The sequence below is a fragment of the Phoenix dactylifera genome, chromosome 2 (assembly GCF_051530095.1).
Source record: "Phoenix dactylifera cultivar Ajwa chromosome 2, Ajwa_hap1_PhDact_Kaust_v1.1, whole genome shotgun sequence".
Classification (NCBI taxonomy): Eukaryota; Viridiplantae; Streptophyta; class Magnoliopsida; order Arecales; family Arecaceae; genus Phoenix; species Phoenix dactylifera.
Window position 1 is genome coordinate 55,981,909 of NC_143191.1, and position 18,604 is coordinate 56,000,512.

General features: G+C 37.4%; 1 protein-coding gene across 2 annotated transcripts; it reads right to left on the reverse strand.

Moving 5' to 3' along the window:
• Nucleotides 1-278: 278 nt before the first annotated feature.
• On the reverse strand, nucleotides 279-7,157 carry LOC103722662 (ADP-ribosylation factor). 2 transcript variants are annotated; one of them, XM_039124067.3, is made up of 7 exons: nucleotides 7,001-7,157; nucleotides 5,858-6,013; nucleotides 4,687-4,757; nucleotides 2,278-2,397; nucleotides 901-1,019; nucleotides 682-763; nucleotides 279-579 (listed from the first exon to the last, which is right to left on the reverse strand). In XM_039124067.3, the coding sequence occupies exons 2-7, from the start codon at nucleotides 6,003-6,005 to the stop codon at nucleotides 574-576; spliced, it is 546 nt and encodes a 181-aa protein (XP_038979995.1). In that variant the 5' UTR covers nucleotides 6,006-6,013; nucleotides 7,001-7,157; the 3' UTR covers nucleotides 279-573. The 2 variants fall into 2 exon arrangements, with proteins under 2 accessions (XP_038979995.1, XP_088573194.1); XM_088717068.2 differs by lacking the exons at nucleotides 279-579; nucleotides 682-763 and having other exon boundaries at nucleotides 897-1,019; nucleotides 7,001-7,137.
• Nucleotides 7,158-18,604: the final 11,447 nt, after the last annotated feature.

Sequence of the window (18,604 nt, forward strand, 5' to 3'; positions counted from 1 at the left end):
GCCGTCTTTCTTGATGGCTTGAAATTAGCAAACATCAACACCCTCTAATTCAATGCCTGTTTAGGATAACATGCTCTCTCATTTTTTAACATCAAATATCATCTGATTGTCGATCAAATTAAAATAGCCTGATTTCTCCCCTTAACCTGGAATGGGTAAGATTAAGTCTGGAAATCACTTTTGAAAGAAGAAACTAAATAAACTTTCCTAAAATTATTCCAAGTACGAAGCATCAAACAGTATATAAAATATCAGTACAGAAATACAAACAAATCATGTGTTGGAAGTGGCAGATAGGTCTTATACGAACCAAGTTCTTTTGTAGAAATAAAACTATTATATCACCCAAGCAAGGTCTTCAAACAACGCAATTGGCAGGTAAAAGAAAAATAGCAAAAATTTAGTAGCTAGGTAAGGAGAACAAATTTCCAGATCATTCTTTATCTAAATGACAACAGATGCTCGAGTCTATGGAGGTAGAAACATAAGCAAATTGATCCTTGGGGCAGCACTCTTGCATACTCGATATGTACTAATCTTTTCAGCTCCAACAAGGTTCCCAACCAGCATTATCTATGCCTGCAGAAAATTGGGGGAGGAATGATCACGAGTCACAAAAGGCTGGACTTCAACAGAAATGAAATATAAGAAGGGCGTCGATCATGCATTCATGAGGCAGACCTTGTTAGCAATATTGTTTGAGAGCCAGTCCAATCCCTCATACAGACCCTCCCCAGACGTGGCACATGTGCTCTGGATGTACCTGGAGGAAACTGAATTTTACTAAATCGAAGTATTGGAAGCAGATAGGTTTGGGTACTTTTGAAGTACCCTAGAAATTGCATTATTAAGAGAAGTCTTGAAAGGTTAAGCACCAAGTGAAGAACATGCAATATTTACCAGTGACGTTGACGGAGGGAGTGCAAGCCAAGCTTATCAGTGATTTCTGCGGCATTCATGGCATTAGGAAGATCTTGCTTGTTCGCAAAGACCAGCAGCACCGCATCCCTCAATTCATCCTGCCATGCAAAAAAAAATCTCAGTTATCCATTTTGCATGAGATGTAGCGATAGCGCTTAGAGCTTCTTACGTAATGTTCGACGCTAGCAGGCTTTAGTTGGCAAACCACGGAAGGGCCAGCCAAGGACTCCTACCCTAATAAATATTGATTTTTGTCAACCGACCCAGATGAAAACATTATGGTGAAACTATTTCCAGGCCCTTTGTTTGACTTCCATTTTAATGATCACGGCCGGCTAGTTTTCATTTTAATATGCCATACTTAATACACGACCATGACTGTTCTACATCCAGAGGTCTTGCTTTATACACAATGCGTGGAACAAAAATTACACGGCAATCGAGACCAGGGTCCAGGAATGAAAATTGATGTCAACTCGGATGGCAGGTAAACCAGGAACCAGGAACCAGAAGTTGCCCAAACAGAAACCAATACAGATTGAGTTATTATAAAGTTACATCTACTGTGTTTGGTGGACTGCCATATGGCATGTTTCTTGCAACTCCACTATAATTTTTCACAATGCTTTCTAAAAAGGTTACAAACCAAAGTGATCCTTATATTAATAATAATGATGGCATAATGATAATGTATTCCTCCTGATGGTGATGATAATGATGACAATTATCATCATCAACAACAACAGAATATTTCTCTAAGCACTTCCAAAATGAATATACAAGAGCAATAAAAAGAGGCTCAGGGGTAGCTTACAGTATCAGACATGCTGCATAAGAGGAATAAAACAAAGCACATTATTGACATAAGTTGGCATTCTTATGAGTGATTGGAGCAATACGGTATGGAAAACTATAGCTTTTGGAAAAGAAGTCGAGGGGTGAGGAAGCAATACTCCACCAGTCTGGATAGGGTATCCTGACAGTAAGGCTACTGCAGCATGGATATATTTTTTTTAAGAAAAAGAAACTATTCTTTTGATTATACAGGCAGCCAAATTTATCCATCCTCACAGTAAGGCTACCGCAGTATGGAACAAATTATTTTAACAAAAATAAGAAACTAGTTATTTTTATTATACAGACAGCCAAATTTATCCTATTACTTCATTCTATTCAAGAATTACCTATGTAGTAGTATAGGCATCAAACATTTCAAAGAAAAGTCTAAAAGAGAGAAGGATAAATATGGCCCCCCAACTGAAAACTTAATGAGCCCCCATAAACACGAAGAAGTTCAATTTTCTACACAAAATAATCAAATCGAAACTGAAATGAAAAATGATTTTACAAGGATACCTCATTAAGCATCCTGTGCAGTTCATCTCTAGCCTCAACAATACGATCTCTGTCATTGCTGTCGACAACAAAGATAAGGCCCTGGGTGTTCTGGAAGTAATGTCTCCATAGAGGTCGGATCTGATAATATCAGCACACAAACAATCATTACCATCAAGTATATGCAAACCATGAGAAATGTATTTTTTACTTGATATCTTAAACCCAACTTGTTCAAGCTGTAGTGGATTGAAAAGAAAGAAAGTGAGAGATTATACAGAAGCTTTGAACTCTCTCTCCCTGTGGGTGCACTGGCATGTATACACATATGAAACCACTATGTATAAGTTGTTGAAAATATCTCAGGAATGCGGTAAGCACAGGTATACTTCCCAGCAAATATTTATCACATTGGGATAATTAGACTAAAAAAGATTCATGTAATCATTAGGTTTTTATATACTAACTTTTGATTAATTGGTGATACCAATACAAACAATTTGTTGCTTTAGAAACAACCACATGAAAGATTAAACATACTCTGAAGTAGGCTGACGAGAACAACTACAGGGCATCGTGGTTTGTTACAATCCTGGTTAAGACCCCAGCATTCACCACTCTTAATCCCTTGGCTTTTTGGGTGTAAAGGGTAGGATTATAACAGGTCCAAGCATTGCAAATAAACTCAGAACCATGTCATCAGGTGAGAAGATTTAACACCCAATTTTTTTAGAAAGGTCAGCACTCAAGCCAAGTCACACTACCTTGAGAGAAATAACAGAGTTTAGCTTCTAGAAGCTGCACACAACATAAATCTAATCCATAACTGCTCATCCAGATCTGTATCTGAAATGATATCAGAATAAAGGCACCCCCACAGGCTTCACTTGAAAATAATGAAATACTAGGCTAAAAACGGATCAGATTCAGATCAAAAATTGATATATCCATATCCATAACTATATTTTTTTAGTTTATATGTATATGGATACGGATATTAAACAAATACCAAGATAAATATCCATGTTTGTTCTGAATGGATACAAATACAGATCCGATATATACCATATCCATATTTGCTCTACGTGGATACACATACAAATTCGATATCATTAGGATATAAATCGGATTTTGAGTGAATTTTAATAACAAAAACCAATATAAATGACAGTTGTAAAGGATGGGTATGGGATCCAATATCAAGATCACACACGATGCACAATTAACCGGCAAGAGTCTAAATGATAATTATTAAACTTGCATGGAGACCGATAAGACCAAGGATCTTGATCGTTGGTTCGATTAGATTTAAATCAAAGATATATTATAAATTAATTTTAAAATACAAATATATATTAAAAATAATTTATCTATTTTATAGAGAATTTGTATTATGTATAAATGTAGGATTATGTTATATGTATTGATATTTTTGAATATTTTGAACAATAAAATTTTGAAAAACATTCCCTTTTTATCATAGCTTAAAGGATTTATTTTGATAAAAAGAATTAATAAATAACATATGATATATATTGTTTTTATGATACAAGTATATGTAACAAGTGTCAAAGTTGCCTTGGCGGCTGAATAGTTGGCAACTAAGCCGGAGAGTACACATTCAATCCTTGGTAGAGGTGGTATTTTAGATAATCTTTTTTACCTAATTTCTGGATCTGGTTCCATAAAATTTTCAAAATCCAAATCCGGATGCATATCCAGGAAAATTAATGAATACCTATCCAAATCCAAATTCGTATCTAATCAGATTCAAAACTTTTTTATCCGAACCCAATTCAAATTGGATACAAATCCGGATACAGTCGGATAATATCCCACTCATTTTTAGCCATATGAAATACCATTACTAATATGATGGCAGCACATCTTTGAACTTACTCCTGATATATTTTCAAGGACTTCCCCAGTACTCAATCTCAAAAAAAAAAATGAGATGGTAAGTTCAGATAAACAGAAAGAGTTATTGTATCTATTCGTACAATGATCTTATGGGTCACACAGAAGAAAAGCACATTGAAAATGCCAAGCATAATTAGTAATATATGAGAAACTACTTCAAAGAACTAGGTAAGTGCAATTAATACATTGGAAAAAATTGATAGCATTTTTTTAAAATTTCAATGTATAACCTTTTTTTGATAGGAAAAGATAAGATAGGTAAACTTCTTTCAGTGTAATATGCTATGAATTAAGTGCGCAGTAATGTACTCTCCCCATAGTTATCCAACCATCTTAGGTCCCTTACATTGGTGACAAGTTTGAGATAGCAAGATATCCATCACTCCTTGGAATACTATTATTTTCATCATATGCGAAACTCCAAATAAAGATATAAATGAAATCACAGCAGCAAACATTACCCATTTTGCATATATTACTCAACAAACGTTATATAGAGAGAGTACAAACCTTGTCCTGACCACCAACATCCCACACGGTGAAGCTAATGTTCTTATATTCCACCGTCTCCACATTAAATCCTGACAAACGTGTGACAACACAAAGTCAAAAATTAAAATAAAATAAAACAAAGTTGCAGTTAAAAAGTTTGACACAGTAGATGGGCCACATATGATAAACTCCATACATACAAGAAGAAAACAGCATCCATCATATTCTACATGTTTAAAATGCAATTTTGTTGGAAATAGATGATAAACAAAGGCTCCAGTTGAAATCGATAGCACAGAGTTAGCTCACTGTAATCAATATAAACCAACGAAGAGAAATGCAAAGACAAATCAACCTGATTCAAAGATAATCAGATGAGGCGGACAGATTTTTTTGAGAAGGTATGTTACTAACACAGGGCCTTAAGGCCGCTTCAGAAGGAAGGGGGTGTAGAACTGAGATAAGTTCTGAATAGTCAAGCCTTCCAGAAAAATTCTGAAAAGCAAAATTTAAGGATATGGAAAGAATATGGGAGAACAACATGTCAGTCCCTTGATATGACTTCTCACCAGGAATGGTTGGGACAAACATAAGATGATACCATCATTAATATTAAAGAAGCTCTTGAATCGTGTTACAAAAGAGTAGTTTTACATCAAATCATAGAAAGGAACAAAAACAGTGGCAAATAAAGGACATAATCAACCTAAAGTTGGAAAAAAAAAATCAACCATGCAGAATTACTGTTTCTAAGCAACCCAAAGACTTTAAACAAATTATAGTTCTTGTGATTTATTTAATCACATTGGTTAATGTTAGTGAAAACAGAATCCCGTCTTCCCAAGAGAAAGTGGCATCTGCTTTGTGAGATTATCAATTGTAATGGTGCTTCCATGTTGGAGAACATCATTTGAAAGCACCATTTAAGCTGCAGCAACTCCCAAGATGTTGAACCTAACTGTGGACCGAAATGAAATGAACTAGAGATTTGATATTTTCATACTTCATGGTCAATTACTCGCTAAACAAAGCTAAAATGTTCCTAGAAATGGTGCGCCAGACATATGCTCTTAAGCACCCAAGCCTCGGCCATCAGTGAAAAAAAATCAATTTGAAGAAACAAGAAACCATGAGCATCACAAGTAAATAAAGTAAAACAGCTTCAATTTTATCTGTGTTTAGTATGTACCAATGGTAGGAATGGTGGTCACAATCTCTCCCAGCTTCAGCTTGTACAAGATGGTGGTCTTGCCAGCAGCATCAAGACCCACCATAAGAATACGCATCTCTTTCTTGGCAAACAGCCGACTGAAGAGCTTGGTGAAAGACAGCCCCATCTTCACGTCTGACACAATCCAGTTCATAATCAAATAACAAGACTTATAGCTTGTAATAATACCAGATACACACATACAAGGATTTTATTATATCAAAGATGAATAAATGAATAAAGCTATAAACTTCTCTTGGGACAAAATCTGGCATTCAACCCTACTGAGATGATTTGCGTTGTAATTACCTACTGATCAATAGCCAATTAGCCATCAAGGCACTGTGTATGATTCTCATGAATGTCAGATGAAATATCAAAAATTCAATGTGTTGCTTTTTTCCCCTAATCGCAGAAATTTGACAATAGATGAATGCATAAAAGCACAAATTTTTAAAAACAATGCACTGGATGCAAAAGCAGGGGAGACGATTAAAATTATATTAACTGCTGAAGCTTCGACATTATCATCTATTCTGTATTCAGAAAACAATATTTTCAGACCCCTAATGAATAAGTAGATCTACACAATATTCTGAACGAACATCCAATAAAAAATTCCGCAAAAAACACTGAAAGCAACAAGCATCAAGAAAATATCAATTTTAAGTCTAACACCACAAAAGAGCCATTTTTGATCCATCAACAAGATCCGAACACAAAACAAAAGCAAAACAATAAGTAATAGGCAAAAATGAAGACATGAATAAACAAAAGGAAGATCTTCGACCTAAGATCGACAAGAATTCAAAAATCATTCATGTAAACCCTAAGAAACATATCAAATGACGAAACACGACACCAAGATGCCAAAATCCATCAGATCAAAAAATATAGGGACAGATCCTATATCCTTTTCCAGTACATTCAAACATTCCAAATTTCACATCAAGTTTTCACATCCAAGTGGATAAAATCTTCAGAAATTGAACCGGATCGCCAAAAAAAAAAAAACTACAAAAAAGCACAACGGATCTACGCGCAAGGCCCGATCTAGGATTCCAGCAAGCTAAAAAGATCAAATAAACAACGAAGCCACGAGTAGAAGATCGAATCGCTTACGAGAGGGAAAGGAATGAGAGGCGATCCGAGCGAGGTGACCTCAGGAGGAGCTGTCCACCACCAGAGCCCGAAGAAACGAAGGCCACCCCCTTTATTAGGACGGTAGATAACGGGCGTCTCCTCGCCGTCACTCTAGCCGCCCGCATCCCGATCGGCCGTTTCGTTGCCGCATAGCTCCGCCGTTATGTAACCAGAGCTCATCTGGGCCGTCTATTTGGTGGGGTCCAGCGGACCAAGTTAAGTTACCAACCGTTGGTTGACAAGTCACTTTGCTCCAACCTAGTAGTGGGTGTGGGTTGGGTGGACCGGACCGGATGATTTGTTTAGGTGGACCAAATTGCTCTATCGGGTTAAGTCGCAAAATTAAATATGAAGTCATTGATTTAGTGGATGTTGAGAAATATCGGTGGATGCTTGAATTAGAGCTGCAACCAGGTCATATCCAGTGTCTCTCGACCGGAATCGACTCAATTGTGCTCCTTACCAGCTCCAAATCAAAGATTTGGACCAAAATCTAACCTACCATGTTTAAGATCGTATTAGATCCCAAACTAGCTATGGTTTTCTTTTTATTTTTTTCTTGAACTGGCAGCCATTGAATAAATACAACCATTTGCATCAGTCATCAACAAATCCCGAAATTGATTAGGTAACAAAGAGGAGAACTTCCACAACATAGATCTACTATGATCAGTAACAAAAGATACTATCCAGTCAACCGTCCTATTGGCTTTTCTGAATTTAGCTTCAACATAAAATGATAGTTGACTTTAAGTACCAGTTAGATCATCATAGAGTTCCTATCATAAATTGGGAGCCATACCTAAACAATGTATCTTAATTTAATATACTTGATTAATTACTAGTTAAATCTAGGTCCACTTGACTGCAAAACCATGATCTACAATCATCAAATCGATTTTTTCCCTTGCTCTTAATGAAAGGATTGGAAAACTATCATATTCAATGAAATCAGTTTGTGGTATTAGAAAATGGCTAAAGTATGTGTATGGCTGAGAAATACTTGGCAGCTTGGAAATTCTTCAGGTAAACCATGGTCTTCTAGCTATTATGCAAGATGTGATATTTTAAATGCACAAAGACTTCCTATAGGATAGTTTTCACAGTGTATGTTCTAAACCATGCATGTTAATGGCATCTTCAGGCATTTGTACCCTCATATCATATAACCATCCTGCCACAAAGTTTTATACTAAACAAAATTGACTAAAATGTTAAAGAGCAAGACGCATACAGCAACATTCTCCATAAATGGTTTTCCAGCTCTTTTTCTTTCTTTTGGAGTCATCAACCCCTTGTCTCCTTGGTCAAGCAACTTTTGTAGGTAAACATCCATAAATTAGCTCCTTAACCATGCTATAGTTGCACCAGAAGCCTCACTCATTGCTCCACCCAGATTCATCATGTGGACCCACATCCACCAAAGAGCCAGTAAGCATTCCTACTAACCTTGGAGTGGTAAGTGAGGATGATAGTGGTATTTTGATGATTAATACAATAATCAAGAGTATGTTACAAGTTAATTCGATACATCATTTATAAATCTGTTACTCTCAGCACATTAGTATAATAAGATAAAGATGCATTTCATTGTTTATATGGATGAATCTAACCTTAAGTTGCAGCAAAGTGTGGATTGAGTCGACCCCGGCACATCAAGAAACCATCTGGCACACTTCTGCAAAAATGGCATGGATGAACAGTAGTTGGGTCGACCCAAGCAAAGAATGAGTCGACCCAAACCTCAAGCCTCAAGAAAGCAGTTCTCTGGAAATACTAAGAGGGTCGACCCAAATGAAACTTGAGTCGACCCAAACTTGAGTCGACCCCAAGTTAACATGAGTCGACCCAAAGGCAATGACATTCAAAAATAGGTTCTCTGGAAACCCTGAGAGGGTCGACCCAAGTGGAAGTTGAGTCGACCCAACTGAACCTTGAGTCGACCCAAAAAGATGTTGAGTCGACCCAAGTGAAGGAAGGCTGAAATGCAAGGTTCTGTGGTTCTGAGAGGGTCGACCCTAGTAAAGGTTGAGTCGACCCAAGTGAAAGTTGGGTCGACCCCAGTAAAAGTTGAGTCGACCCAAGCACGGGCAGAAGCATAACGGCTAGTTCTGCAGAAGTACTTTTTGACCTTCTAACAGTGAGTAACGGCTAGTTTTTGAATTCTAACCATTGGAGCTTGTCCAATGGATGAAGCAAACTATTTAAAGTGACACTATTCATCAGAGGAAACATCCTTTTGCAAAATATCAAAGATTACTCAAGAAAGACAAGTGCCCTAATCTTCTTCATTCAAGTGCTTCATTCAAGAGTCAAAAGAAAGTGTTTGAGCAGATTCCAAGAGATATTAAGAGCTCCATCCACCCTTGAAGAGTGAAGCATTCTTGACAAAGAAGAGAGAAGTCTCATCAAGCGATAACTATTCTCTAAACTCTTCTTTGTAGATTATAATTATTATATTTGCTCATCTAGGAGCTTCAACTTTCTTACTTCTTTTATTAATCACCTTGTAAAGGTTTGTTGGTGAGCCCGTAAAACCAATAGTGTAGGTTTATTGGTGAACCCGTAAAACCAATTGTAAAGGTTCGTTGGTGAGCCCGTAAAACCAACATAGGTTCGTTGATGAGCCCGTAAAACCAACATAGATTTTTGGTGATCCCGAAAAATCAAAGTGTAAAGGTTTTTGGATTGTGAGCCCGGAAAACAATCCAACTGTAATCCGCGGGATTATAGTGAATTTCCAAGGGGGTCGCTTGGGGAGTGGACGTAGGTGCTTAGGAGAGCACCGAACCACTATACTTCTTGTGTGTTTGTATTGTGCTTTGTTATATTTCACTAACTCATAAATTGACATAAGTAAGATAGTAAAAATTAAGAGAAACCAATTCACCCCTCCCCCCCCTCTTGGCTTGTCACCTTGGGCAACAAGTGGTATCAGAGCAAGGTACTCCTATAGTATTTGTTGATCTCACAATCAAGAGTCAAAGATCATGACAACCCAAGTGGGATGTTCTATGAGTGAGGGAAAATCCACAAATAGACCTCATCTATTTAATGGCACAAATTACACATACTGAAAAGCTAGGATGAGGATATTCATTCAAGCTCTAGACTATGAATTGTGGTATATTATAACTAGAGGACCTCACACACCCACAATTAGTATAGAGGGCACTATCATACCCAAACCAGAAATGGATTGGAATGAAAGTGATAGAAGACTAGCACAATTAAATGCTAAAGCGATTAATGTACTTTACTGTTTACTAGATGTAAGTGAATTCAATAGAATATCTACATGCATCTCTGCAAAAGAAATTTGGGATAAACTTGAGGTCACAAATAAAGGAACTAATCAAGTTAAGGAGTCAAAAATAAACATATTAGTACATAAGTATAAATTATTTAAAATGGAATCCACTGAGTCCATAACTGAAATGTTTACTCGTTTTACTGAAATCATAAATGGGCTAAAGAGTTTAGGAAAGTCTTATACTAACTCTGAATTGGTGCGAAAAATTCTCAGGTCTCTACCAAGAGTTTGGGAGGCCAAGGTAACAGCAATTCAGGAAGCAAAGGACCTCAATACACTGCAATTGAAGGAACTTCTAGGATCACTCATGACCCATGAGTTGACCATGAGGCAAAATTCAGAAGATGAGGTCAAGAGAAGAAAGACCATTGCCCTAAAGTCTACCACTCCAAAACAAGAAACTGAGTCGGAATAATCTGATGATGATGATAAATTTGATGAAGAAGGAATGGCTATGCTTGGAAGAAAATTCAGAAAATTTATGAGAGGTAAGAAGAGATTTCATAAAAAAAAATCCTTCTTCAAAGGTAGCTCAAGCAAAGAAAAGGGTAAGGACAAAGAAAAGAAAAAGAAAACACCTATTTGTTATGAGTGTAACAAGCCCGGGCATTATAAGATAGATTGCCCGGAATTAAAGTGGATGGCAAGAAAACTTAAAAAGAGGAACTTCATGGCTGAATGGAGTGAAAGTGAGGAGTCAAGTTCGGAAGAGGAAGATCATCAAGAGACGGCCCAAATATGCCATATGGCCAATGACGATGAGGGGTGTCTTGCAGCTAATAAAGTGGATAAACGATGGTATCTAGATAGCGGCTGTTCAAGACACATGACCGGTGACGTAGACTAATTTGTCACCTTGGAATCTAAGAAGGGTGGAGTAGTAACCTATGAAGACAATGGAAAAGGGTATATCATTGGAAAGGGTAAAATTTTCATTACTCCATCTACCTTCATAGAAAATGTCTTATTAGTTAATGGTTTGAAACATAACCTACTTAGCATAAGTCAATTTTGTGATAAAGGGTTTAAAGTCACATTTGAAGCATCAGTATGCATAATCACAAATCCTAAAGATAATAGCATTGTACTTATAGGACAAAGGCAAAGAAATATTTACATGGTAGATCTTCATGAATTAGGCAAGAAAAATGGATTATGTTTAATTACTAATGAAGAAAAGAAAAATGAAACAAGTTGGCTTTGGCATCGTAGACTAGGACATGCTAGTATGGAATTAATATCAAAACTAGTCAAGAAGGAATTAATAAAAGATGTGCCAAAATTGATCTTTGAAAAGGACAAAATTTGTGGACCATGCTCATTAGAAAAACAAACAAAATCATCCTTCAAATCAAATAATATAGTATCAACAACTAGGCCTTTTGAACTCATACATATGGATCTATTTGGACCCACTAGAACTGCGAGTCTAGGAGGGAAGAAGTATGGACTAGTTATAGTAGATGATTTTTCAAGATATACATGGGTTTCATTTTTGGCACATAAGAATGAAGCATTTTCAGCATTCTTGAAATATTATAATTATATCATAAATGAAAAGAAGCTCACCTTAATAGCAATTCGAAGTGATCATGGAACTGAATTTGAAAATCAACATTTTGAAGAATTTTGTAATGAAAATGGTATCTCACATCAATTTTCAGCACCTAGAACGCCTCAACAAAATGAGGTTGTTGAAAGAAAAAATAGGACCTTGGCAGAAATGGCACGCACGATGTTGTGCGAGTCAAATCTTCCAAAGTACTTTTGGGCTGAAGCTATAAGCACTGCTTGCCATATTCTAAATCGGGTTTTAATACGACTGATAACCAAGAAAACTCCTTATGAACTTTAGAAGAATAAGAAACCAACTGCTAAATATCTTAGAGTATTTGGATGTAGATGTTTCATTTTAAATAATGGCAAGGAGGATCTAAGTAAATTTGATGCCAAGTCAGATGAAGGTATCTTCTTAGGATACTCCACATCCAGCAGGGCATACAGAGTGTTCAATAAAAGAACTCTTGTAGTCGAAGAGTCAGTTAATATCATATTTGATGAGTCTGATAGTGAGTCTGCTAGGAAAGAAAATATTCTTGATGATGATGCAGGAATTATTAACTTTGAAAAATTAAATCTTGATGACGTGCCAATTCAAGATAAGGAAAATGATCGCGTGCCACCACAATCTCAAGACTTGCCAAAGGAATGGAGGTATGCATATGGACACCCTAAAGACTTAATCATTGGTGATCCATCTCAAGGGGTAAGAACTCGATCCTCTCTTAGAAATTTAAATGATTATTTTGCTTTTGTTTCACAGTTAGAACCTAAGACTTATGAAGAAGCTGAAAAAGATACCAATTGGATAAATGCTATGCAAGAAGAATTAAATCAATTCAAAAGAAGTAATGTATGGACATTAACTGAGAGACCAAAGCATAACTCTGTAATTGGAACAAAATGGATCTTTAGAAATAAATTAGATAAAAATGGGATAGTTATAAGAAATAAAACTAGACTTGTAGCTAAGGGATACAATCAAGAAGAAGGGATAGATTTTGATGAAACATTTGCTCTTGTAGCTAGATTAGAGGCTATTAGATTACTTCTAGCTTTTGCATGTTTCATGGATTTCAAATTGTATCAAATGGATGTAAAAAGTGCATTCTTAAACGGTTTTATAGAGGAAGAAGTATATGTAGAGCAACCTCCTGGTTTTGAGAATCATGAATTGCCAAATCATGTGTTTAGACTACATAAGGCATTATATGGATTGAAGCAAGCACCTAGGGCTTGGTATGATCGATTAAGCAAATTTCTACTAAATAATGACTTCAGTAGAGGAAATGTAGATAAAACACTTTTTCTCAAAAGAAAAGGTGAAAATCTGCTAGTGGTACAAATATATGTAGATGACATAATCTTTGGTGCCACAAATGATAATCTTTGCAAAGAGTTTGCTAATTTAATGCACGGAGAATTCGAGATGAGTTTGATGGGAGAACTAAGTTTCTTTCTCGGATTACAAATCAAACAAACTAAAGAAGGTATCTTCATTCATCAAACTAAGTATACAAAGGAAATACTAAAGAAGTTTGGGAATGAAAATCACAAGGGAGTAGGCACTCCAATGAATCCTACTAGTAAGCTAGACAAAGATGAGAAAGGAAAGAGTATTGATATTAAGCTTTATAGAGGATTAATTGGATCCTTGCTCTACCTTACTGCTAGTAGACCAGACATCGTGTTTAGTGTAGGAAAATGTGCTAGATACCAATCAGATCCTAAGGAGTCACATTTAAGTGCTGTTAAAAGAATCCTTAGATATTTAAGAGGAACTACAAATATAGGATTATGGTACTCGAGAGACTCCTGTCTAGATTTGCTTGCCTACTCAGATGCTGATTTTGCTGGATGCAAATTAGATAGGAAGAGCACTAGTGGAACATGTCAATTTTTAGGAAATAACTTAGTATCATGGTTTAGCAAAAAGCAGAATTCAGTAGCACTGTCGACGGCTGAAGCTGAATATATAGCTGCCGGCAGTTGTTGTGCTCAAGTACTATGGCTTAGGCAACAACTAGAGGACTATGGAGTTAAACTAGATAATATTCCTATAAAGTGTGATAATACTAGTGCCATCAACCTTACTAAAAATCCGGTTCAGCACTCTAAAGCCAAACACATTGAAATAAGATATCATTTTATTAGAGATCATGTGCAAAATGGAAACATATGTATTGAGCATGTATGTACTGAGAAACAATTAGCTGACATATTCACAAAACCTTTAAGTGAAGATAGATTTTGCACGCTTAGGAGGGAATTAGGCATATGTGATCCTTTTTATTGAGGAGATATAAAAGGGAGCAAGCAGTCTCATGATACACTCCTCCCATTTCTAAAAACCCATGAAACATTAGTCAAACTAGTCATCTATAGATTCCTTACTCATGTATCATTGTCCCAGTAAGAATTTGTAAGGATTGGAAGAAAGTAAAATTTTTAAAAGGGAAAAGGAAGAGAAAGAAAAAAAAATTTCTGAACTAGGGTCGACCCAACCTAGAATAGGGTCGACCCAACGTTGAGTCGACCCAAGAAAAATCTAGGGTCGACCCAACGACGGGACCCCACTGTTAAAAGGGGGACCCATGAGCAATCTAGGGCACTGTTTTCACTTTGTCCTCTTCCGAAAACCCTATTCCCCACTTTCAAATCTCCTCCAATCATCTCCAAACAGTAGATTACATCAAGATCTTGAAGAAATGAGACCCAAGAGAGCCGTAGCCAAGCGATCCGGGAGGGTTTCACGGATCACCCGTGCGGATAGGGCTGCTACAGAGCCGTCTACAGTGTCTCCACAAGGTGAGACACGTGTAGAGCCTCCTCCTCCTCCCTCCCCTTCAGTCCAACTTGCGAAATTTGCGGGGAGACCGGTTACCACGGGGAGAAGGATCCACTCCGAGTTTTTGGATCAAGAAGGGTTCCGTTTGGGAGAATGGATCCGAAAGCAAGGATGGGAGTATCTTTGCTCCCTAGATGTGGTGATCTACCCAGGATTAGTCCATGAGTTCTATGCCTTCCTCAAAACTGGAATGGGAGGGCTTATATCTGAAGTTCGAGGAGTAAGGGTTAGAGTTTCCGAAGAGAGTTTGAGTGAGTTGCTTCATCTCCCCTGCGAAGGAGCAACTCCAAAAAAGCCCGAAAACAAATTGAGAGCCTTGCAGTTAATTCTTGAGAATGAAGACTTCGATTATTCTGAAAATGTAATAGCAAGCTCTCTTTCAGCTGAAATGAGATTGTTGCACAACTTCATAGGTCGGATTTTATTTCCGAAGAGCGGAAGATTTGATCTCATTTCTGAGCGAGATCTGGTTGTCATGGAGCACATTATTCAGGGCATTCCCCTGAATCTCCCGGCTATGATACTCAGGCAGATGAGAAAGGTTATATGCAACTCCAGAGTCTCCCTATCTTATGGTATGATACTCATCCTGATCTTCCGACAGCATGATATATCTGTAGAGGGAAAGATCTCCAGGCATCTACTATTCACTGACACATACACTGCACGATCCCTTGTTCGCATGGGTTATGAGAAGGTGAACGGGCAGTGGGTATGTGCTGGAGCTGGGATTCAGGGTGATGCACCAGAGATTGGAGACCCCATCCCTGAGGATGAGGAGCCTACGGATCATCCTACAGCACCTTCAGAGGCTGGACCTTCGTCATCTGTTCCTGCGGGAGACACAGATGAGTTTTGGAGTAGGATGACTGAGCTTATGTTAGCTCAGGCGAGGACTATCACTGATGGACTGACGAGCAGACTGGATATTATGACTGCTGAGATCAGCGATCTTAGAGAGCAGATAGGAGCTCTACGGAGAGAGAGAGAGAGGTTCATGGACCATCTGTGCCCCAGGCAGCTGAGTCAGAGATTTCGGCATAGAGTCATCCAGCTCACCGAGCTCCACGCCAGACTCAGTCCCATCAGGCTCGACCTCCCCTCGCCACTTATGCTAGAAGGATGAGGACTAGATCACAGCCATTAGATACCCCCTAGGCTGATATTAGCATTCTGATTAGAGCCTAGGATATGTATCTAGTTCTCATATGTATTTTGTGTTGATCATGTACTTTGAACTTTGATTGAGGAACATTGTATTTGTTTTGTTTTGGCATTATTGTACTACAATGTTCCATTTTGATCAATGAAACTGAAATATTTGTTAATTATTGTGTCTATTCCCATGCACCTATTTGATGATAACAAAAAGGGGGAGAAGCAAGGAAAGAGAAATAAGTTGAGCAAGGAAAGAGAAATAAGTTGACAAACAAGTTGAAAATCATAATAGAAAAGCATATACATTTAAGGGAGAGCAATTTGTAACAATGAAAATGTTAAAGTCTAAAATTTAAATAGAATTTCAGAATTTGGCACATACCTTTTACACCTAGATATATAATCTGAAACTCATGCTTTATCTCAAATTTTTGAAGTTTCATCTTTAATGAAATATAAAAGAAAGGGGGAGTAATCCAAAAGGTCAAATTGGAAACATTTGGATGAAATAGGGAGAGACTTCACTTTCAAATTTGAAAAGCTGAAATTCAGTAACAAGCCCTTTTAAAACTAATTTTAAGATAAGTATCAATAGGCTCATACTCTATATTTTGTAATCATAAAAAAGGGAGAGATTGAGGATGATAGTGGTATTTTGATGATTAATACAATAATCAAGAGTATGTTACAAGTTAATTCGATACATCATTTATAAGTCTGTTACTCTCAGCACATTAGTATAATAAGATAAAGATGCATTTCATTGTTTATATGGATGAATCTAACCTTAAGTTGCGCAAAGTGTGGATTGAGTCGACCCCGGCACATCAAGAAACCATCTGGCACACTTCTGCAAAAATGGCACGGATGAACAGTAGTTGGGTCGACCCAAGCAAAGAATGAGTCGACCCAAACCTCAAGCCTCAAGAAAGCAGTTCTCTGGAAACACTGAGAGGGTCGACCCAAATGAAACTTGAGTCGACCCAAACTTGAGTCGACCCCAAGTTAACATGAGTCGACCCAAAGGCAATGACATTCAAAAATAGGTTCTCTGGAAACCCTGAGAGGGTCGACCCAAGTGGAAGTTGAGTCGACCCAACTGAACCTTGAGTCGACCCAAAAAGATGTTGAGTCGACCCAAGTGAAAGAAGGCTGAAATGCAAGGTTCTGTGGTTCTGAGAGGGTCGACCCTAGTAAAGGTTGAGTCGACCCAAGTGAAAGTTGGGTCGACCCCAGTAAAAGTTGAGTCGACCCAAGCACGAGCAAAAGCATAACGGCTAGTTCTGCAAAAGTACTTTTTGACCTTCTAACAGTGAGTAACGGCTAGTTTTTGAATTCTAACCATTGGGGCTTGTCCAATGGATGAAGCAAACTATTTAAAGTGACACTATTCATCAGAGGAAACACCCTTTTGCAAAATATCAAAGATTACTCAAGAAAGACAAGTGCCCTAATCTTCTTCATCCAAGTGCTTCATTCAAGAGTCAAAAGAAAGTGGTTGAGCAGATTCCAAGAGATATTAAGAGCTCCATCCACCCTTGAAGAGTGAAGCATTCTTGACAAAGAAGAGAGAAGTCTCATCAAGCGATAACTATTCTCTAAACTCTTCTTTGTAGATTATAATTGTTATATTTACTCATCTAAGAGCTTCAACTTTCTTACTTCTTTTATTAATCACCTTGTAAAGGTTTGTTGGTGAGCCCGTAAAACCAACGGTGTAGGTTTATTGGTGAACCCGTAAAACCAATTGTAAAAGTTCGTTGGTGAACCCGTAAAACCAACATAGGTTCGTTGGTGAGCCCGTAAAACCAACATAGGTTTTTGATGATCCCGGAAAACCAAAGTGTAAAGGTTTTTGGATTGTGAGCCCGGAAAACAATCCAACTGTAATCCACGGGATTATAGTGAATTCTCAAGGGGTCGCTTGGGGAGTGGACGTAGGTGCTTAGGAGAGCACCGAACCACTATACTTCTTGTGTGTTTGTATTGTGCTTTGTTATATTTCACTAACTCATAAATTGACATAAGTAAGATAGTAAAAATTAAGAGAAACCAATTCATCCCCCCCTCTTGGCTCGTCACCTTGGGCAACAGTAAGCAATGAATTTTTCACTTCCTATTCAAATCAGCCATCATTGCCCTCTACTCTGTTATGCCAAAATACACATATCATATCTCTGATTTTTGCTTGATATTCTCAAAAAATGAAAGTTGATACGATTATTTGGCATCACTCTTTTTTTTGTTGTTGTTGGATGAACATTTGGCATCACTCTTTAGAAAGCTTCTTCTAGATCTCATTACACTAGATGTCATTTCTTCTGATTAGCTGGGTATTTTGATTTATCAGTGCGGTTGATAAAAAGAGACCCAAAGAGTGGTAAAATAACTCAAGCAGCACTTAGTGATTAGCTTGGCATCCTTTAAAACTATATGAGCATGAGAGAGCTGCAACTCACTCCATCTTATCATTACTTACATCATATTGATGAATTTTTTTTTTTTTTGCCTCCTCTTTGTTGGCTTGTGGTTGTTGCATCAGTTTGATGGTTCTAAAATACCAAATGGTACATGATGCAATCCAGTGAATTTGACTGTATTGTTTATAATCAAGTCTTGGGATTTCAGATCAACTGATCATCCTTCACATCACTTCTTAATTCTAAGATTAACCTGCTAAAAGACAAATACTTGTTTAGTTTGT

Bases quoted from the DNA above. Each gene is read 5' to 3' on its own strand.
- LOC103722662 (XM_039124067.3), bottom strand. From the start codon at position 6,005: ATGGGGCTGTCTTTCACCAAGCTCTTCAGTCGGCTGTTTGCCAAGAAA. The intron at 1,020-2,277 runs GTATCCTTGTAA...TTTGCATGGCAG, and splicing joins TGCACAGGATGCTTAATGAG to GATGAATTGAGGGATGCGGT. The intron at 764-900 runs GTAAATATTGCA...AGTTTCCTCCAG, and splicing joins TCCCTCCGTCAACGTCACTG to GTACATCCAGAGCACATGTG.